Raw genomic sequence first — 22,500 nt, forward strand, 5'->3', positions numbered from 1 at the left:
ACCGAACAACGACCAAACGCAACTCAGAAATACAGAAGTGACTCCAGTCGTGACCTCTGACCCCTCACGAATCGATTCAGAGGTGACGAATGACGATCCTAAAGCTAGAGATAACGTCAAGCGTACAAACGAGGCACTCAGAACCAGCGGCGGAGCGACACAATCGAGCAGCAAACGACCCGTCGGCTCTAAAAACAGACCTTCGTCTTCCGCTAAACCATCATCTTCATCTTCATCGTCATCATGTATGAGGAAGGTTGTTCCTCTCAGGACGCCGGTTCCCAAGCAAGCGGTTCGGCCGCCGCAGGAGAAGATGTGTCGCGCTACACTCGACCGGCCTCGAACCTCAGCGCGCGGTTCCTCCTCAGTCAAACCACTCGACTTCGCTCGCAACACCGTGGCGTCCGCGACACGCCACGCCGTCGCCCCCGTAACCCAGCGCACAGCCGACCCGAAGCCGCCTCCGCTGCCGCCGACGCTCAGGCTGTCGCTGACCCCTGCTGGCCGTCTGAGGAAGAGCAGCTCCGCCCGCTCGGAGAACTCGCTGCTCGTCCGTGGGTCGCGGGATAAACCCGGCAGACCCGTCTGGAGGTAGAGCGAGGGGAAACTATCGGGATAATGCTAGCTTGCTATTATCATCCAATGTTCCAGGAAAATTATTCTTTCAGCTCATAAACTAGCGCTCAAAAGTTTGGTTTTTTATGTTTCTACCCAAGGCTGCAATTATTTGATCAAAAATACAGTGAAAACAGTGAAATATTATTCCAATGTTTAGCAGCTGTTTACTACGGAAGAGGATTACGAGTTCATTCTCAAAAGTTTATTTCAACTTTTTTTCTCAAAATGTAACAAGATTCTAACCCTAACACAACGACTTTATTCTCGAAATTGAATGAGTTTGTTCTCAACATTTTATTTCAACTTTTTTATTCAATTTAACAAGTTTTTTATCGAAAGAGCGAATTTATTCACAAAATTTAATTAGTTTATTCTCAACGTTTTATTTCAACTTTTTTTCTCAAAATTTAACAAGTTTTTTCTCGAAACAACGACTTTATTCTCGAAATATAATGTTTATTCTCAACATTTTATTTAAAAGTTTTTTCTCAAAATTTAACAAGTTTTTAATCGAAAAAGCGACTTTATTCTCGAAATTTAATTAGTTTATTCTCAACATTTTATTTCAACTTTTTTTCTTGAAATTTGACAAATTTTTTCTCGAAACAACGACTTTATTCTCGAAATTTAATGTTTATTCTCAACATTTTATTTAAACGTTTTTTCACAAAATTTAATGTCTATTCTCAACATTTTATTTCAACATTTTTTCTCAGAATTTAACAATATTTTTCTCGAAAGCGAATTTATTTACAAAATTTAATGAGTTTATTCTCAACTTTTTATTTCAACTTTTTTTCTTGAAATTGGGCGAGTTTTTTCTCGAAACAACGACTTTATTCTCGAAATTTTATTTTAACTTTTTTATTCAATTTAACATGTTTTTTCTCGAAAGAGCGACTTTATTCTCGAAATTTAATGAGTTTATTCTCAACATTTTATTTCAACTTTTTTCTCTCAAAATTTAACAAGATTTTTCTCGAAACACAACGACTTTATTCTCGAAATTTAATGACTTTATTCTCAACATTGTATTTTGACTTTTTTTCTCAAAAAAATGTTCTCGCATTATAATGACTTTAATCTCAAGATGTTTTTTTTTTTTTTTTTTTGCTTGGCCCTAATCCACTTCAGTAATTTTCTATGTGAATATACAGTAAAGTGTAATTTATTCCTGTGATCAAAGCTGAATTTTCAGCATCATTACTCCAGTCTTCAGTGTCACATTATCCTTCAGAAATCACTCTGATAATAATCATACATGTTTCTTGATCATTAATGTAACTGTGATACGTTTTATTTTCCAGGATTCAATGATGAAAGGAAAAGAAAGTTCAAAAGAACAGCACTTATTTCAAATAGAATCTTTTGTAACATTATAAATGTATTTAGTGTCATTTTTGATCAATTAAATGTGTCCTTGATGAATAAAAGTATTAATTTCTTTCATAAAAATAAAATATTACCCCAAATGGGTAGTGTAATCAGTGATCATATTTAGTGAAAATTCTTGCATATTTGTCATATTAAGTGTATAATTTTTTATTATAACATAATTGTCTCTTTAAATGTAGTGTTGCTCATAATAATTAATAACTGATTGATATATTGCACTGAAAAAATAAATAAACATATATTTTAAACCTGAACAAACTTTTGAGATGGAACAATTTACATGATTTCATATATATTTTATCTAAAGCAAATGTATATGACGTATTTGTGGAAACGTTCTGATGCAGCATGTACATATTCACCTTCAATAGTGCAAAATTACCGCAGTATTTACATCATTTACATTTACAATCCAAACATTACAGCATTAATGACACTGATGTACAGTATCATACTATAATATAGTCATATAACTTTAATACAGCAACATAACTGGAATATTTTTATTAAGTGCTGCAGAAACAACATTTCTTTTATTTGTTCAGACGATGCTTTTATTTCAGAACAACTTTTTTGTATCACAGCTGTTTGACTTTTATCCTCGGACACCATGGGGAAATAAACTAAAACACACTGTCATTCCCCAAAACTGATCAGCATAAAATAAAAACGAAGCATAAAGAAAGTGTTTCTGGTCTGATATACAGTAAACCCTCATCCGTCCCTCCGGTCATTTTGACCCGAAACTCATTTTTTAGTTGATTGTTCAAAAAATTGAGTGTTCATCAGAGGGGTTTTGAGACCCCAGGACTGTTGTCGCACTTGAACCACGAATACACACACAAAAACTTTTTTAATGGATTCGAGGAGTTTTGTGGTTGAAATTTGAAAAAGTAACGAATCCTTCCCTCTCGGGTCGAGTCGAGCCCCTTAGGAATGAGTGGGATGCTTCAGTTCACATAGAAAAACATAAAAATGTTCAAAATTCAAACTAAAAATGCTAAAACTTTACCATAAAATGATTGTATAATGTCTACATGTGTATCTGAATGCACACTGAAGATAAACTGAGAAAAAATAACAAAAAATCTCCTAAAAATTTCCATAAAAAATAGAAGAAATATGATCAAAATGAAATAAAATAAGCTTTAAGCTTTAAAAATGAAGTATAATTTTAGGGCTTTGGGTCATTTTGACCCGCGAGGGAAAGATGTGTTACAAAGTGCGAGGGAAGGATGAGGGTTAAAGCCTTTAATATCGTTAAATATGAAACATTCTACAGTTAACACGCACATTGCTGTGTTGTGTTGGTTTGATGAAGTGTGTGTCGTCAGATGGAGGACGCGTGAGCTTTGCAGACGTAGCGGTAGCGGCGAGAGCAGTGGTCGTCGTTATACCGCCCGTCGTAGTGGAAGTGAGCGCAGTCTTCACCGCCGCCCAAACCGTGATTCTTCCAGTCATCAGGCTGGCCTGGCATCCATTCACTGCACACACACACACACACACACACACACACACACACACAGGTTTTTTTGCTATACTTGTGAGGACATTCCATATGTGTAATGATTTTTATATTGTCCAAACTGTATTCTATCCCCCTACACTAACTCTACCCAACACACACACACACACACACACACACACACACACACACACACACACACACACACACACACACACACATACACACACACACACAGCCAAACCCTGAAACTACCCATCACTCACACACACACACACACACACACACATACACACACACACACAGCCAAACCCTGAACCTACCCATCACACACACACACTAACCCGACTCCTAAACCAACAAACCACACACACACACACACACACACACACACACACTAACCCGACTCCTAAACCTACTCACACACACACACACACACACACAGCCAAACCCTGAACCTACCCATCACACACGCACACTAACCCGACTCCTAAACCTACAAACTACACACACACACACACACACACACTAACCCAACCCCTGAACCTATACCCATCACGCACACACACACACACACACACACACTAACCCGACTCATAAACCTACCCACACACACACACACACACACACACACACTCACCTCCTGACATGCACATACGGCGTCTCGTCCAGCCATTCCCAGTCTCCGGTGCGGCCGTCGCTCAGACCCAGCCAGTAGAACAGAGGCCTGGTCTTGCTCACCACGAAGCTCTGCACACACACTTCTGACTATCACTCTTTATTACTAAATGATGGACGGTTTGCTGGTTTAGATGCACGTCTTGTGTTGTTGGTTTAGGCCCAGTTTACACCTGTATTAAGACGAGTTTTGGTTGACCGGATCACGAGTGGACGAGGGAGACAATCCTGTCTACACCTGGTGTTTTAATTAGTCTCTTCTGTCCACCTTCAGCCACTTCTGTCCTGATTTCTTCGAGGGGAGGGTCTATGTACGGGCTTTTTCAGATCTTTTGATCTAATGGATGAAATAAGCTGGTGCGATTTACATACGAACGCGCCCGGAGACACACAGAGCGGCTTTAGTTTCTGCTCTGAGAGCCGCGAGATCTCTGTGTGTGTTAGAAATCAGGAATGAAGAGAGACTATTGGTGTGTTTTTCATCTTCAAAACAAGCGCCAACCTTCCGGTCTCTCTTGAATCAACACTGAGTGAGTTAAACTGCAGTTCCTCCACTGGCCACTAGAGGCCGGCTGCAGAAGAGACTCAATCCCATAGACCCGCATGTTAAAATGCACAACTTTACAGCAGAAATAAACATGTTTACAGTCTGGTGCAAAAAGTGGTTTTGGTCTATATCGCTAATGTTGCCCTTCATGACGACTGTGAGAGGGGTGAATTTTTTTATAACTCATCCGTTTAAATTATATTAGGCCTTACAGTTCTGCATAATTAAGGGCGTGGCCACTTGAGTGACAGGTGGATTGCCGCTGATGTCACTGCTAGCCGTTTGTCTGCTGTGTGTTAGCGTCACGTCACCTCAGCTAATCCGCCTCGCTGCATATGTTCATTTATCCGGGAGTGACCCTGCCAAGATGGCGACGGCCGGCTCCGCCCACTTTGGGCTTCAAACTTTGCTTCAGAAACACTACAGGTGACGTCACGCACACTACACTTGTTTTTTTTTACAGTCTATGCTTCAAACCAAACTTGGGTCTTCAGTCAACAAAGTTTAAATCCCGTCTGGCTAGCGCGCTTCTCATAACCTTTACGCGTTAGGTCAGTCAGTGGTCTTTAAGTGGCTGTTCGAACGCATTTGACCACATGAGCGTTTACAATATGAAAGCAATCTGATCGTATGCTTTTCCAATATCTCTGGAAGTAGTCGAAAGTGGACAAGCTCAAGTCATTTTAGACCCCGTTTTGTAATTAGCATCCTTCACTTGTGACTCGATCAACCAAAACACATCTTAATAACAGCTGTAAACAAAGTTGTGTGGTTAAGTTGTGTGTTTGGTTTAGTTAAGTTGGTTTAGTTCAGTTTAGTTGTATTAGTTCAGTTGTGTGTCTGGTTTAGTTCAGTTGGTTTAGTTGTATTAGTTCAGTTGTGTGTCTGGTTTAGTTCAGTAGGTTTAGTTGTATTAGTTCAGTTGTGTGTCTGGTTTGGTTCAGTAGGTTTAGTTGTATTAGTCCAGTTGTGTGTCTGGTTTAGTTAAGTAGGTTTAGTTGTATTAGTCCAGTTGTGTGTCTGGTTTAGTTAAGTAGGTTTAGTTGTATTAGTCCAGTTGTGTGTCTGGTTTAGTTAAGTAGGTTTAGTTGTATTAGTTCAGTTGTGTGTCTGGTTTAGTTAAGTAGGTTTAGTTGTATTAGTTCAGTTGTGTGTCTGGTTTAGTTAAGTAGGTTTAGTTGTATTAGTTCAGTTGTGTGTCTGGTTTAGTTAAGTTGGTTTAGTTGTATTAGTTCAGTTGTGTGTCTGGTTTAGTTCAGTTGGTTTAGTTGTATTAGTTCAGTTGTATGTCTGGTTCAGTTAAGTAGGTTTAGTTGTATTAGTTCAGTTGTGTGTCTGGTTTAGTTAAGGTGGTTTAGTTGTATTAGTTCAGTTGTGTGTCTGGTTTAGTTCAGTTGGTTTAGTTGTATTAGTTCAGTTGTATGTCTGGTTTAGTTAAGTTGGTTTAGTTGTATTAGTTCAGTTGTATGTCTGGTTTAGTTAAGTAGGTTTAGTTGTATAAGTTCAGTTGTGTGTCTGGTTTAGTTAAGGTGGTTTAGTTGTATTAGTTCAGTTGTGTGTCTGGTTTAGTTCAGTTGGTTTAGTTGTATTAGTTCAGTTGTGTGTCTGGTTTAGTTCAGTTGGTTTAGTTGTATTAGTTCAGTTGTGTGTCTGGTTTAGTTAAGTAGGTTTAGTTGTTTTAGTTCAGTTGTGTGTCTGGTTTAGTTAAGTAGGTTTAGTTGTATTAGTTCAGTTGTGTGTCTGGTTTAGTTAAGTAGGTTTAGTTGTTTTAGTTCAGTTGTGTGTCTGGTTTAGTTAAGGTGGTTTAGTTGTGTTAGTTCAGTTGTGTGTCTGGTTTAGTTAAGGTGGTTTAGTTGTATTAGTTCAGTTGTGTGTCTGGTTTAGTTAAGTAGGTTTAGTTGTATTAGTTCAGTTGTGTGTCTGGTTTAGTTCAGTTGGTTTAGTTGTATTAGTTCAGTTGTGTGTCTGGTTTAGTTAAGTAGGTTTAGTTGTTTTAGTTCAGTTGTGTGTCTCGTTTAGTTAAGTAGGTTTAGTTGTATTAGTTCAGTTGTGTGTCTGGTTTAGTTAAGGTGGTTTAGTTGTATTAGTTCAGTTGTGTGTCTGGTTTAGTTCAGTTGGTTTAGTTGTATTAGTTCAGTTGTGTGTCTGGTTTAGTTCAGTTGGTTTAGTTGTATTAGTTCAGTTGTGTGTCTGGTTTAGTTCAGTTGGTTTAGTTGTATTAGTTCAGTTGTGTGTCTGGTTTAGTTAAGTAGGTTTAGTTGTTTTAGTTCAGTTGTGTGTCTGGTTTAGTTAAGGTGGTTTAGTTGTGTTAGTTCAGTTGTGTGTCTGGTTTAGTTCAGTTGGTTTAGTTGTATTAGTTCAGTTGTGTGTCTGGTTTAGTTAAGTAGGTTTAGTTGTATTAGTTCAGTTGTGTGTCTGGTTTAGTTCAGTTGGTTTAGTTGTATTAGTTCAGTTGTGTGTCTGGTTTAGTTCAGTTGGTTTAGTTGTATTAGTTCAGTTGTGTGTCTGGTTTAGTTAAGTAGGTTTAGTTGTTTTAGTTCAGTTGTGTGTCTGGTTTAGTTAAGTAGGTTTAGTTGTATTAGTTCAGTTGTGTGTCTGGTTTAGTTAAGTAGGTTTAGTTGTTTTAGTTCAGTTGTGTGTCTGGTTTAGTTAAGGTGGTTTAGTTGTATTAGTTCAGTTGTGTGTCTGGTTTAGTTAAGGTGGTTTAGTTGTATTAGTTCAGTTGTGTGTCTGGTTTAGTTCAGTTGGTTTAGTTGTATTAGTTCAGTTGTGTGTCTGGTTTAGTTAAGTAGGTTTAGTTGTTTTAGTTCAGTTGTGTGTCTGGTTTAGTTAAGTAGGTTTAGTTGTATTAGTTCAGTTGTGTGTCTGGTTTAGTTGTTTTAGTTCAGTTGTGTGTCTGGTTTAGTTAAGGTGGTTTAGTTGTATTAGTTCAGTTGTGTGTCTGGTTTAGTTAAGGTGGTTTAGTTGTATTAGTTCAGTTGTGTGTCTGGTTTAGTTCAGTTGGTTTAGTTGTATTAGTTCAGTTGTGTGTCTGGTTTAGTTAAGTAGGTTTAGTTGTTTTAGTTCAGTTGTGTGTCTCGTTTAGTTAAGTAGGTTTAGTTGTTTTAGTTCAGTTGTGTGTCTGGTTTAGTTAAGTAGGTTTAGTTATATTAGTTCAGTTGTGTGTCTGGTTTAGTTAAGTAGGTTTAGTTGTATTAGTCCAGTTGTGTGTCTGGTTTAGTTAAGTAGGTTTAGTTGTTTTAGTTCAGTTGTGTGTCTGGTTTAGTTAAGTAGGTTTAGTTGTTTTAGTTCAGTTGTGTGTCTGGTTTAGTTAAGTAGGTTTAGTTGTATTAGTCCAGTTGTGTGTCTGGTTTAGTTAAGTAGATTTAGTTGTATTAGTTCAGTTGTGTGTCTGGTTTAGTTAAGTAGGTTTAGTTGTATTAGTTCAGTTGTGTGTCTGGTTTAGTTAAGTAGGTTTAGTTGTATTAGTTCAGTTGTGTGTCTGGTTTAGTTCAGTTGGTTTAGTTGTATTAGTTCAGTTGTGTGTCTGGTTTAGTTAAGTTGGTTTAGTTGTATTAGTTCAGTTGTGTGTCTGGTTTAGTTAAGTTGGTTTAGTTATATTAGTTCAGTTGTGTGTCTGGTTTAGTTAAGTAGGTTTAGTTGTATTAGTCCAGTTGTGTGTCTGGTTTAGTTAAGTAGGTTTAGTTGTATTAGTTCAGTTGTGTGTCTGGTTTAGTTAAGTAGGTTTAGTTGTATTAGTTCAGTTGTGTGTCTGGTTTAGTTAAGTTGGTTTAGTTGTATTAGTCCAGTTGTGTGTCTGGTTTAGTTAAGTAGGTTTAGTTGTATTAGTTCAGTTGTGTGTCTGGTTTAGTTCAGTTGGTTTAGTTGTATTAGTCCAGTTGTGTGTCTGGTTTAGTTAAGTAGGTTTAGTTGTATTAGTTCAGTTGTGTGTCTGGTTTAGTTAAGTTGGTTTAGTTGTGTTCAGTTGTGTGTCTGGTTAGGTAAGTAGGTTTAGTTGTATTACTTCAGTTGTGTGTCTGGTTTAGTTAAGGTGGTTTAGTTGTATTAGTTCAGTTGTGTGTCTGGTTTAGTTAAGTTGGTTTAGTTGTATTAGTCCAGTTGTGTGTCTGGTTTAGTTAAGTTGGTTTAGTTGTATTAGTTCAGTTGTGTGTCTGGTTTAGTTAAGTAGATTTAGTTGTATTAGTTCAGTTGTGTGTCTGGTTTAGTTAAGTAGGTTTAGTTGTATTAGTTCAGTTGTGTGTCTGGTTTAGTTAAGTAGGTTTAGTTGTATTAGTTCAGTTGTGTGTCTGGTTTAGTTCAGTTGGTTTAGTTGTATTAGTTCAGTTGTGTGTCTGGTTTAGTTAAGTTGGTTTAGTTGTATTAGTTCAGTTGTGTGTCTGGTAGGTTTAGTTATATTAGTTCAGTTGTGTGTCTGGTTTAGTTAAGTAGGTTTAGTTGTATTAGTCCAGTTGTGTGTCTGGTTTAGTTAAGTAGGTTTAGTTGTATTAGTTCAGTTGTGTGTCTGGTTTAGTTAAGTAGGTTTAGTTGTATTAGTTCAGTTGTGTGTCTGGTTTAGTTAAGTAGGTTTAGTTGTATTAGTTCAGTTGTGTGTCTGGTTTAGTTCAGTTGGTTTAGTTGTATTAGTTCAGTTGTGTGTCTGGTTTAGTTAAGTAGGTTTAGTTGTATTAGTTCAGTTGTGTGTCTGGTTTAGTTGAGTTGGTTTAGTTGTATTAGTTCAGTTGTGTGTCTGGTTTAGTTAAGTAGGTTTAGTTGTATTAGTTCAGTTGTGTGTCTGGTTTAGTTAAGTAGGTTTAGTTGTATTAGTTCAGTTGTGTGTCTGGTTTAGTTCAGTTGGTTTAGTTGTATTAGTCCAGTTGTGTGTCTGGTTTAGTTAAGTAGGTTTAGTTGTATTAGTTCAGTTGTGTGTCTGGTTTAGTTAAGTAGGTTTAGTTGTATTAGTTCAGTTGTGTGTCTGGTTTAGTTAAGTAGGTTTAGTTGTATTAGTCCAGTTGTGTGTCTGGTTTAGTTCAGTTGGTTTAGTTGTATTAGTTCAGTTGTGTGTCTGGTTTAGTTAAGTAGGTTTAGTTGTATTAGTTCAGTTGTGTGTCTGGTTTAGTTAAGTAGGTTTAGTTGTATTAGTTCAGTTGTGTGTCTGGTTTAGTTCAGTTGGTTTAGTTGTATTAGTTCAGTTGTGTGTCTGGTTTAGTTAAGTAGGTTTAGTTGTATTAGTTCAGTTGTGTGTCTGGTTTAGTTCAGTTGGTTTAGTTGTATTAGTTCAGTTGTGTGTCTGGTTTAGTTAAGTAGGTTTAGTTGTATTAGTTCAGTTGTGTGTCTGGTTTAGTTAAGTAGGTTTAGTTGTATTAGTTCAGTTGTGTGTCTGGTTTAGTTCAGTTGGTTTAGTTGTATTAGTCCAGTTGTGTGTCTGGTTTAGTTAAGTAGGTTTAGTTGTATTAGTTCAGTTGTGTGTCTGGTTTAGTTAAGTTGGTTTAGTTGTGTTCAGTTGTGTGTCTGGTTAGGTAAGTAGGTTTAGTTGTATTACTTCAGTTGTGTGTCTGGTTTAGTTAAGGTGGTTTAGTTGTATTAGTTCAGTTGTGTGTCTGGTTTAGTTCAGTTGGTTTAGTTGTATTAGTTCAGTTGTGTGTCTGGTTTAGTTAAGTAGGTTTAGTTGTATTAGTTCAGTTGTGTGTCTGGTTTAGTTAAGTTGGTTTAGTTGTATTAGTTCAGTTGTGTGTCTGGTTTAGTTAAGTAGGTTTAGTTGTATTAGTCCAGTTGTGTGTCTGGTTTAGTTCAGTAGGTTTAGTTGTATTAGTTCAGTTGTGAGTCTGGTTTAGTTAAGTTGGTTTAGTTGTATTAGTTCAGTTGTGAGTCTGGTTTAGTTAAGGTGGTTTAGTTGTATTAGTTCAGTTGTGAGTCTGGTTTAGTTAAGTTGGTTTAGTTGTATTAGTTCAGTTGTGAGTCTGGTTTAGTTAAGTTGGTTTAGTTGTATTAGTTCAGTTGTGAGTCTGGTTTAGTTAAGTTGGTTTAGTTGTATTAGTTCAGTTGTGAGTCTGGTTTAGTTCAGTAGGTTTAGTTGTATTAGTTCAGTTGTGAGTCTGGTTTAGTTAAGTTGGTTTAGTTGTATTAGTTCAGTTGTATTAGTTCAGTTGTGTGTCTGATGTTGGTTGTGTAGTTGTACAGTACTGATCCGCTCTGACCTTCTCCTGTTTGCTGTTTATGATGAGTAACTTTGCTCTCTTCTTCTCACACTCGTCTCTGGCCGCGTCCCACGGCATCCCGTCTTCAGAGAAGAAATAACAGTCTGTGGAGAAGAGAACCCATCCGCCAGGACAGCACAGCTCCTGTGTGTCTACACACACACACACACACACACACACACACACACAGATCAGAGACTGTGAGAGATCAATATACAGCAGTACAAACACTACAGCATCACTTACTGTTGGTTATGAACTTGTCAATGTGGCATTTTAGATCCGAAACCTTGTCACGAAGAGCCTGTGCTGAATCAGACACTACACACACACACACACACACACAGTTAAGATCTGCAGTGGATTTCATTGAATTTCAAGTGTTTTGTCTGTCTGTATGTGTGCGTGTGTGGCACTTACTATCATTAATCGTTCTTTGCATCTTCTCCTGGTCGAACTCCAGATTGCTGATGTCCAAATGCATTTTATGTCCTGAACACACACGCATTAGACCGAGTGTTAACGTAGTGGAGGGGAACGTGCTCACATGCATGACACATGAAACACCATTCACAGAGAGTTTTACTCCTACACTGTGATGCAGTCGAAACAAGGCAGAGAAAAAATGATTGATTTTCTGCATGAAGAACTTCATATGGTGAAAGTGTCTATATGAATGAATAGTTGATAAGAGTGATTGATGATGTCATTTGAGAAGAAAGTTGTGTGTGTGTGTGGGGGGGAGGGTTATAATAATGAATAATTTTTCAAATATTCAGGGGTGTTTCCATGTCTAATTTTTTACTGCTTGTTCCAGAATTTTCATGAAACATTGTTCCCATAAAATGGAATGTTCCCTTAACGTTCCCATAACCCAGAAAAACTTTTTACCATATTAAAGGGTTAGTTCACCCAAAGATTATTGGCTCAGTATTGGCCGGCTCCTGCATCAGCATCACACGCATGTGTCGTGACTCGTGGTGCTCATGTGACCAGCGTCGGCCAATAGTGAGCAGGCATTCTGACGTAGAACCAGGAAGCGCTTCGTCAACAGCGTAGGAGAACGACGTGGAAGCAGAGATTGTTGAATAAAGTAGTTATTTTGGGGGGTTTCGTGCACAAAAAGTATTCTGGTCGCTTCGTAACATTAATGTTGAACCATTGGAGTCACATGGACTATTTTAACAATGTCTTTCCTACCTTTCTGGGCCTTGAAAGTTGCAATGCATTGCTGCATGTGGCGTCTATATCTTACATCCTATATCTTGCAAAAATATCTTATAATTTGTGTTCTGAAGATGAACGAAAGTCTTGCGGGTTTGGAACGACATGAGGGAGAGTAACTACTGACAGAATTTTTTTGGGGGGGGTGAACTAACCCTTTAAAAAAACGTTTTAAACGTTTAGAGAAATTCAAAAATCACGTTTTCATAACTTAATTAGAACATTTTTTTTGTTAGCTGAGAGTGTGGGTGGATAACGTTTATTTTTTACTTTTGATAAAAGATTATGAAGATTAACATTACCGTATTCCTCCAGAGTGTTTGCTCTGGAAATGATGCTCAGGAGCGTTTCTGTCAGATTCTTCACGTTTGTCTCGGTAGTCGAGAACTTCCGATCAAACTTCATGTCTGACAAAACACGTGTGAAAACAATTAAACGTCATTATGTTTTTTGATAACTCTAGTTTGCTAGTTCTCTGGAAAATATACACATGGTGTTAAAACTTATAGGATATATGCTTCGCATTCTTTTTACATTTTGGCCTTAATACATTGACGATAAGCCGATTATTAAGGAATTAATGAGAAAAATAACATGTTGTCTGTATAATATCACAATATGTTCGAGTGTGTGTTACTCACGGCTCACAGATACTGTGACGATCAGCAACAGAAGCATCAGAGCCGTTACACTGATGGCAGCGAACACACGCCACCGCCAGCGGCCGATAGAGGGCGCTGCTACAAACCTGGGCACAGACGAGTCTAACACACACACACACACACACGTTATTCTACTTATGGATCCTCATTCGAGGCGTGCGTCCAGAAAGCTGCCTCTCAGACAGCACACAAAATATTCTATTAAATAGAGTTCTCTTTCATGTCTTCTTGTGCTTGACTGGACAAATTCACACAAAATTATGTCAAAAGGCCCGTATAGGCAAGTATCCTAATCCAGCGTTTAATGTTGTTTATGGTTCTATGTGGTGTTTTTAATACGCTTTAAGACACACCGTGTGTAAGTTCATAAGTCGACAGCATTGCTGAGTATTTCCTCCTTAAAACTGCAGTGAACCAAAGACAGTCTCAAAAACACGGTTTGAAATCACTGGTGTTTCTGACGTCACAAACGAGCTTGTAACCAATCAGATCAACGTGTGATCGTCAACCAGTGGATCTCTGAGCTGAGTGAGTGAGTGGAGGCGGGGCTCATTTGCATATTCATAGAACCGCGCATACTAAATGAGGCAAGGGTGTCGAGTTACATTCAAGCTATTTAAAGGCATGAAGAAAAAAAACTTTTAAATATGTCATTTTGGTGATCAAAGATGAGTTTTAAGGGATAAAATGATTGACTACAGGGGGACTTTAAGTGAACGTAAACAGTTGAATAGAAAACATGTGTGTAACAGTATTTACGTGCAGCTCTTAAAGTGACAGCAGCCTAATAAACCTTCTGCTATCTTTGTCCTCAATGTTAATCTAACAAATCACTGCTCTTGATTGATTGAGCCTTGCTGGAGCAGCTCTAAATATTCACTGTGTTATTAAAATAAAGATTAAATACGATACAGCAATAATATGAAGTAACAGTAGCTCCTACAATACTGTAACATGCATAATTAGGCATGAAATGTCTATTTGCTAAGCCAGCTTATTTGACTCATATTCGTTTGGTTTCTCTGCCCAATATAAAAAAAAAGTACAATTAAAAAATATCCTGTATTTCAAATTCTGATTTTAGTAATATAATTAATGAGGTAGAAAGAGATAAGATAACTTGATTCTCAACCTATTTTCACTCGCATGTTAGTACTACTAAGTTATTAGTCATTTAATAATTTACTATTTTTCCTAAATTACCCCCTCTCATATCATGATATGCTTCTCTTTATGCATGATTATTTCCAACTCTTCTTAAGGTGTAGCTATCCTAATTGACCTGTGCCTGTGTTTTTTTAAAACATTTTTTTATTTATTATTATGTAAAAGAGATCTAACTTTTTAATGTATGATATTGTCGTATTATACTGGCATGGTTGTATCTCAATAAACAGAATTTTAAAAAAAAATCTAATTATCGCTATCGAACTCGTTCTGGAAAAAGTGGTATCGCTGCATCCCTAACAAAGTTATTATCATAGAAAATCTAACAATGTTTTTTGTATTTAAAAACAAAAATATTGTACACTTTTGTAGCTATGTAACTTTGTGTTATATAACCTTCGCATTACATTTCATATAAGCAGTTAACGCTGTTTGTAATGCAACGACTGAGGATAAGGTTCTCTCTATCTATATAGGGTAAGATTAGTGTGCTCAAAAATGGTTTCTTGTACTAATTATTATTTCAATAATTATAATTCGAATTATTATTGCAACTGTGTGTGTGTAATGTGTATGCTGTGATGGTGTCAAACGTTGAGGTTAAAGGTCAGAAGAGATTAAGCAGCTGTATAAACTACAGCCAGTGTGTGTGTGTGTGTGTGTGGCAGAGGAGTGTTTGAGAAACACACACACATACGTTTGTTTGTTTGTGTATGTTTGTGGGGTCTTTCCATTGACTCTCACACTTTACAAGAAGGTCCCGTTAGTTGATGCATTAACTAACAATGAGAAATACATTTGTTTATTAATCTTTGTTAACATTCATTATTAAAATACAACTGTTCTTTAGTTCATGTGAGCTCAGATCCATTAAATAATATTGACAGATACAAACTATGATTTTAACATTAACTAAGATTACTAAGTGTTTTTCATTGTTAGTTCATGTTAACTAATGTAGTTAACTAATGCAACCTTATTGTAAAGTGTTTCTATACTGAGCTTATGATGTTTTCTTTTCCTTAAAACTCACAGAAACCTTTTTATATGTGAATTAAAACATGTTTATCATGTGTTTTTCGGGTTTTGATGTGGTCTCACACCTTTCCTCCAGAACTCAGTGTCGTCACTGGTGTCTGGGTTCTCCAGCTCGTCTGTATAGTGGTTTGCCGCAGAGACAGAGCCGCTGTCTGATGTAACGACCCTCATGATGAGTGAGACTTGACCTGCAAAAACACACAACATTAGTTCTTCTTCTAAATGATTCCGGTTCACATACGCGGAAGCGACAAAGACAAGTAGCCAGACAAGTAATTTGTTGAGGTCAACTTGTAAAGAAAGACTACACGCCTGCACACATATATATTCAAACGCTCATATCTATAGACTGAACACATAATACGCATGTGCACGCCATCAGCGTTCACACAGATGCACGTTTTTGAAGTTTACGCGGAGATGATACAATTAAAAAAAAAAAAAAAAATCGCTTGCACCTTGGTACCTATTTCAAGGCTTGCGTTCTCAAGCTCCAGGCACTATTGTTGTGCAAATGAAGAATGAATAACTAATGAGCTTTGCAACGGAAGTGAATCAATCAAAACTAACTTTATCTGGACAATAACTTTATTCTAGAGCTGCTGTAAAGCCTAAACAATCTCTGTTACTTTACTTTCCTATTATCACTGTAAAGCTGCTTTTGAAACAATATATATAGTTAAAAGCACTATATAAATTAAGGTGACTTGACTTGACTCTGGCTCCACCTTGGTAAAATGAGCCTTCAGCTACGCTTCGCCCCTCCACCCCTTCAGCTCCGTTGTGCTCCGCCTTGGTCCTCAGTCCCACTGGCTTCACCTCAGTCCTCAGTCCCACTGTCTTCACCTCAGTCCTCAGTCCCACTGGCTTCACCTCAGTCCTCAGTCCCACTGTCTTCACCTCAGTCCTCAGTCCCACTGGCTTCACCTCAGTCCTCAGTCCCACTGGCTTCACCTCAGTCCTCAGTCCCACTGGCTTCACCTCAGTCCTCTGTCCCACTGGCTTCACCTCAGTCCCACTGGCTTCACCTCAGTCCCACTGTCTTCACCTCAGTCCCACTGGCTTCACCTCAGTCCTCAGTCCCACTGGCTTCACCTCAGTCCCACTGGCTTCACCTCAGTCCCACTGTCTTCACCTCAGTCCCACTGGCTTCACCTCAGTCCCACTGTCTTCACCTCAGTCCCACTGGCTTCACCTCAGTCCCACTGTCTTCACCTCAGTCCTCTGTCCCACTGTCTTCACCTCAGTCCTCAGTCCCACTGTCTTCACCTCAGTCCCACTGGCTTCACCTCAGTCCCACTGTCTTCACCTCAGTCCTCAGTCCCACTGTCTTCACCTCAGTCCTCAGTCCCACTGTCTTCACCTCAGTCCCACTGGCTTCACCTCAGTCCCACTGTCTTCACCTCAGTCCCACTGGCTTCACCTCAGTCCCACTGGCTTCACCTCAGTCCCACTGTCTTCACCTCAGTCCCACTGTCTTCACCTCAGTCCTCTGTCCCACTGTCTTCACCTCAGTCCTCAGTCCCACTGTCTTCACCTCAGTCCCACTGGCTTCACCTCAGTCCCACTGTCTTCACCTCAGTCCTCAGTCCCACTGTCTTCACCTCAGTCCCACTGGCTTCACCTCAGTCCCACTGTCTTCACCTCAGTCCCACTGTCTTCACCTCAGTCCCACTGGCTTCACCTCAGTCCCACTGTCTTCACCTCAGTCCCACTGGCTTCACCTCAGTCCTCAGTCCCACTGGCTTCACCTCAGTCCCACTGGCTTCACCTCAGTCCTCAGTCCCACTGGCTTCACCTCAGTCCTCAGTCCCACTGTCTTCACCTCAGTCCTCAGTCCCACTGTCTTCACCTCAGTCCCACTGGCTTCACCTCAGTCCCACTGTCTTCACCTCAGTCCCACTGTCTTCACCTCAGTCCCACTGGCTTCACCTCAGTCCCACTGTCTTCACCTCAGTCCCACTGTCTTCACCTCAGTCCTCTGTCCCACTGGCTTCACCTCAGTCCTCAGTCCCACTGGCTTCACCTCAGTCCTCTGTCCCACTGGCTTCACCTCAGTCCCACTGGCTTCACCTCAGTCCCACTGGCTTCACCTCAGTCCTCAGTCCCACTGGCTTCACCTCAGTCCCACTGGCTTCACCTCAGTCCCACTGGCTTCACCTCAGTCCTCAGTCCCACTGGCTTCACCCCAGTCCTCAGTCCCACTGACTTCACCTCAGTCCTCTGGCACCCTGGCTTCACCTCAGTCCCACTGTCTTCACCTCAGTCCTCAGTCCCACTGGCTTCACATCAGTCCTCTGTCCCACTGGCTTCACCTCAGTCCTCAGTCCCACTGGCTTCACCTCAGTCCTCAGTCCTACTGGCTTCACCTCAGTCCTCTGTCCCACTGGCTTCACCTCAGTCCTCAGTCCCACTGGCTTCACCTCAGTCCTCAGTCCCACTGTCTTCACCTCAGTCCTCAGTCCCACTGGCTTCACCTCAGTCCTCAGTCCCACTGGCTTCACCTCAGTCCTCAGTCCCACTGGCTTCACCTCAGTCCTCAGTCCCACTGGCTTCACCTCAGTCCTCTGGCACCTTGGCTTCGCCTCAGTCCTCAGTCCCACTGGCTTCACTTCAGTCCTCTGTCCCACTGTCTTCACCTCAGTCCTCTGGCACCCTGGCTTCACCTCAGACTTTTGTCACTGCCACTCCGCCCCAGCCTCCAGGACCATTACTGTTGTCTGGTCTCATCTGCTCTCCATTTTAGCCTTGGGCTCCACCACTATCGGCTAAATCCTTCCACCTTGGCTCCTCCCTCCCTCGACTCCACCGGACACCTGCATCCTTATGGCTCCACCATTCTCCTTCATCCCTCTGTGTACGCCATGGTCAGACGTCCCTTCAGCTACGCTTCGCCCCTCCACCCCTTCAGCTCCGTTGGGCTGTAGCATATATATTCTGTTGTGTTCTGATTTGGTTTCGTTTTCACTCTGTTTGCTGTGTTCTTGTTTGCCTGAGTTCCTAGTTAGCTTCCTTGATTGGTAATTAGTCCCTGACACCTATTTCTGTTCAGTTTGATTACCCTCTCCATGTATTTAAGCCCTGTGTTTGGACCATTGGTGTTGCTCGGTCTCGGCTGCTCTCTGTTTTAGCCTTGGGCTCCACCACCATTGGCTACATCCTTCCACCTTGGCTCCTCCTGGGCTCCTCCCTCCCTCGACTCCACCAGACACCTCCATCCTTATGGCTCCACCAGACACCTCCATCCTTATGGCTCCACCAGACACCTCCATCCTTATGGCTCCACCGGACACCTTCATCCTTATGGCTCCACTAGAAACCTCCATCCTTATGGCTCCACCGGACACCTCCATCCTTATGGCTCCACCAGACACCTTCATCCTTATGGCTCCACCGCACACCTTCATCCACATGGCTCCACATACGACTGTGGCGTATATATTCTGTTATGTTCTGTTTTGGTTTCATTTTTCACTCTGTTCCTGTTTGCCTGAGTTCCTAGTTAGTTTCCTTGATTGGAATTTAGTCCCTGACACCTATTTCTAGGGGTGTAACGATACACAAAATTGACGGTTCGGTTTTCCCACGGTTTTGACGTCTCGGTTCGGTTCGATTCGGTTCGGTTTAGAAAGCTAAAATTGCTTCTTTTTTTCCTTTTCTTTTTTAAACAGTGGTTTAACGAAAAAATTGTCTTTGTCTTTAAATGAATTAAATTACAATTAAACGTTTCACAAGGATTAAAAAAAAATCTGCTAAATCTGTAAACTATATAGGGAGACGCACATTACTATAACATTAAAGGTTGTAGCCTAGACTTTTAACCTAAATTCAGATGCTATTTATTTTTTAGATATAATAATCAACACACAACACATTGTATGAAAACATGTAAACTGAACATAAGGCAGTTTTTGCATTAACTTGTGTTTTACTCTAATTTGTTTTTGAAATATAATACTTTACACAGTTGTCATTTTCATGAAAGATATTTTAAACATACATTAAATAATCAAGATATCATTAACAGGTTAAGTAAAATTTAAAAAAGTAAAAAAGGCTAACATGGTGCATTTATTTAGTGCAAGAGTTCATTTATAGGAACCATTTATAGGAAGTTGTGGACACTGAATCACTTGCCTGTTGAGGTAAATATAATGCTAGTGACAAGCTATGCTGTTTTATTGACGTCTTTCCGCTGCTGAAACACTGATTGAGCGATTACACGAGTTATGATGCCTTTCAGTAAGTATACTGCATCTTTCAACATACCTTCAGGTGTCCATTCCGTAACTGAGGAAGAGATGATCGCGTTTACCCGCGCTCCGCATTGCCGTTTGAAATGAGGAGCTTAGTACGCATAGAGCGATCTGTCACGCCACATCAAAGAGCGCCAAAACGCCATTTATTGTTTGAATTTCGTATCAAATAGACAAATTTGAAAGATTACACCTTGCTTATTATCGAAAGTAACAAAACACGGAGCTTGTTATTTGGTGTTAATGGTGGTTAGCTACAAAACTGAATTCGTTGTGTACTGTACACAAGACATCCATTGAGCCGGGGTAGCAGGGGGCGCGGAGGGGCGTGTTCGGTACGCAATGAGAGTATCGCGATTCGAATCGTGTGTTCTGTATCGCGGTTTTTCGGTTCGGTTCGATAATCGTTACACCCCTACCTATTTCCTATTTTCTCGTTCAGTTTGATTACCCTCTCCATGTTTTTAAGCCCTGTGTTTCCTTAGTTTCCTTGTCCGGTATCGTCTTTTGTTAACGTGATTGTGTTATTTATTCTCCTGCAATCTCCTGAGTGTTCCTTGTTTATTTTTTAAAGAGTTTTTTTGTTCACCATCTCCTTCGACATGCACATCATTACAGCCAACTATAAATAACTATTCATTGTTGTATATTTTGAATAATATGTTTTTTATTTATTTAATGACAACTATCAGTACATTCAAAATATGAGACACATTCCATCTAAGCCACTTTCCCGTAAGCTTGTGTTCTTTGAATTCAGTCAAGAGGTCAATCTGTTCAGAATCAGATCCTCTGTTGGTCAAATGTTTTGCTTTATGCAAATTCACAGGTCAGAATTCAGCAAACTTGAACTTTGATTTGCAGCAAAAGATGACGCATGTTTCCGGTCTCATGTGTTCATGTGTGTTTGTTAATAGACATCAGTTTATGTATAGTTCGTTTTCCACACATATAACGTTTTTCAGTTATTAATTATACCACTGGGCTTCGTAGATCAGAAGAAAAATAGAGTTAAGAAACACACAAACACCAATTTACTCACAAATACAATCAATTATCCCCAATAAAGGTTTTGATACGCACATAAACTCTGTTAAAATATTTTTTCAACACAGAGGAAGAAGAAATAAAAGGAAATTCGCATTTAATCACTCTAATACTAACATATTAAAAATGATTTAGACTTTCAGAGAAAATAAATAAAAGTCCCAGTTAGATGATTGTGGGGGAATTTTACAGATTGAAATCATAAAAGCACCTTTATAATGTTTGATTCTCTAGTTCAGGTCATAGTTTTCTATCCAGAAACCTAAACATTGATCTGATAAAACATATGATGAAACATCAAGAACTTTATTTACATCCAAAGAATCGCAAAGTTACTCTAGAACCACAAACAGCCAGAAATAAAATTAAGAAGAAATGGGTCTAAATTAGAGGAAATTAGAGGAAGTTCTGAAATACTTTAACAAAACATCATAAAACACACAATTTTCACTATATGCCCCTGATTGATTTCACCGCTGTGATGTGAAATCAGTGTTTCTCACTCTAAGTTAGTCTAGACCGTGAATAGTTTCACTAAATAAATCTGTTAGAGACTAGATGGTCAGTTACTGCAACATTATTAATAATTCATGAGATGCTCAAGGATTTCACTTGAAAATAGATGTTAATTTTCCTCTTACCTCTTGCATTAGAAATGAGATCCTGATGTGTGTGTGTGAGAGAGTGTGTGAGTGTACTTTGAGCTTGATGAAGTGAATGAATATTTACTTTGTGCATGTGGAGTACAAACAGGAGCTCCAATCACAGTATTTGTCCAGCTGACCTCAGATCATCTCAAGATTTAAATATATGGAGGTTGGTTGTAAAAATCTCTTTTACAAGGTTTCACGGGGTCTATTGGTGAACAGAAACATAGTGGCTTATGGCAGTGCCACCAAAAGCTCAGTGATTAATGTCAACGATTATTGGGTTAATAACCTCTTTTCTGTAATTTCACAGTTTTCATGAATTTAATATTTTCTTCTAAATTGTTGAAATTAGTCATAATAAAGAATAAGTGAATGTGTCCAAACTTTTTATCAAATGTGTAGTAGGCTATCTTTAAATATTTTACCTGATAAATAAACTAAATAAACAACTGATAAAGAGAGAAGTTATCACGTAAATGTAAACACAATATATTGGTGTGTGTATATATATATATATAGGATTTACATATATTTTTTAGAAACACCCGTTAAGATATTCCTAAAACGTGGCACTCCTCCCTCAATATCTCTTTTTGTAGCCGAAGGGGTTGGTTTTTTTAGGAGAATCACGTTCCATTTGTCTGACTCTGATTGGTCGAACGCCATTTCGTTCTCTCTTCCTATTGGCTGCTTGTCTGTCCGTCATCTTCTGCTCCGCGGTCATTGGCTGTCCGTGCGGAAACCAGGCGGATCTTCATGTTGACGGTGAAATTCCTGCCCCCCGTCCGCGAATTTCGGGAGAGTTCTGCACCGAATCGGCGTGAAAACGGAACTGAACCCGAGCGAAACCAGCGAGCGCGATGACTGCGGTTCGCGTGATCCTGATCCTGTTTCTGGGCTCCATTCAGCTCTGCCGATCCGAGCCGCGGTCCGGGAAACCCAGTAAGAACCGTTAAATAATTCTCTGTCAGTCTTACATTTAAATGTCCAGTCAGATTTGAATCTGAATGTAACCGCCGATCCGAATCTCAATCTCAGCGTCAACAGACCAAAACCAGATCGTATATTACAAAAGGTCATTATGTTAACTATTGTTTGCGTCAAAAACAGCTACTTTTGTTGTGAAAATGTGACAAATTGATATTAAATCTACTGTCATCACAAAGAAGTGATTAAAAATGACAAAAAGCTTCTCACACTGTTTAATTACTTCCTACTATTCAGTAACTGTGGTGTTTTGGTTGAAACTGTGTTGTTTACCATGGTAAATTTGTTGATGGTGACTCAAAACATTCATAAAACAGAAGCAAAATATATTGAATATAAGTTACATATGAACAGGTCCTTCAGAAGCTTCTAGATCCACAGAACCACGAGAAACGGTCAGAGATCCAGAAGCTTCTACAGAAGAAACTGGTTTGAGTTTCTGATGGTTTCTCATGGTTTTCACATCATTAATGCACAACTGTTGCACTAATGAACTATTTTCTGCAGATGTTTAGTGTTTTTTGAGTTGGTTATCTTTGTCTGACTCACTCAGGCTTGAAGGAATCGACATCAGGCAATAGAATCTCCAGGAC

At 39.3% G+C, this 22,500-nt stretch overlaps 3 protein-coding genes across 3 annotated transcripts in view; 2 read left to right on the top strand and 1 right to left on the bottom strand.

Moving 5' to 3' along the window:
- The window catches only part of LOC130069420 (FH2 domain-containing protein 1), a 12,474-nt gene extending 11,640 nt beyond the window's left edge, over nt 1-834 (top strand). Inside the window, exon 12 of the mRNA XM_056233290.1 lies at nt 1-834. This exon is cut by the window's left edge and continues 365 nt beyond it. Within this exon, the coding sequence (XP_056089265.1) occupies nt 1-595 (595 nt within the window). The 3' untranslated portion in view covers nt 596-834.
- A 2,432-nt stretch (nt 835-3,266) lies between these two features.
- Nucleotides 3,267-20,978, bottom strand: asgr1a (asialoglycoprotein receptor 1a). Its single transcript, XM_056233299.1, has 9 exons — nt 20,912-20,978; nt 15,033-15,155; nt 12,742-12,864; nt 12,403-12,507; nt 11,297-11,368; nt 11,123-11,197; nt 10,877-11,028; nt 4,119-4,228; nt 3,267-3,497 (listed from the first exon to the last, which is right to left on the bottom strand). Exons 2-9 carry the CDS (start codon nt 15,136-15,138, stop codon nt 3,344-3,346), a joined length of 897 nt encoding a protein of 298 aa, XP_056089274.1. The 5' UTR covers nt 15,139-15,155; nt 20,912-20,978; the 3' UTR covers nt 3,267-3,343.
- Nucleotides 20,979-21,675: 697 nt separating this feature from the next.
- The window catches only part of plod3 (procollagen-lysine, 2-oxoglutarate 5-dioxygenase 3), a 38,732-nt gene continuing 37,907 nt past the window's right edge, over nt 21,676-22,500 (top strand). Inside the window, exon 1 of the mRNA XM_056233291.1 lies at nt 21,676-21,862. Coding sequence (XP_056089266.1) covers nt 21,781-21,862 — 82 coding nt within the window. The 5' untranslated portion in view covers nt 21,676-21,780. The remainder of the gene's footprint in view (nt 21,863-22,500) is intronic.

The sequence above is a fragment of the Rhinichthys klamathensis genome, unplaced genomic scaffold (genome assembly GCF_029890125.1).
Source record: "Rhinichthys klamathensis goyatoka isolate OS25496 unplaced genomic scaffold, OSU_Roscu_1.1 h1tg000366l_1, whole genome shotgun sequence".
Classification (NCBI taxonomy): Eukaryota; Metazoa; Chordata; class Actinopteri; order Cypriniformes; family Leuciscidae; genus Rhinichthys; species Rhinichthys klamathensis.

What these genes read in the sequence shown, in the direction of transcription:
- asgr1a (XM_056233299.1), bottom strand. Translation starts at nt 15,138, where the DNA reads ATGAGGGTCGTTACATCAGACAGCGGCTCTGTCTCTGCGGCAAACCAC. An exon ending in TGACAAGTTCATAACCAACA is followed by an intron (nt 11,029 to 11,122) that starts GTAAGTGATGCT and finishes GTGTGTGTGTAG; the next exon opens with ACACACAGGAGCTGTGCTGT. An exon ending in TAAACAGCAAACAGGAGAAG is followed by an intron (nt 4,229 to 10,876) that starts GTCAGAGCGGAT and finishes GTGTGTGTGCAG; the next exon opens with AGCTTCGTGGTGAGCAAGAC.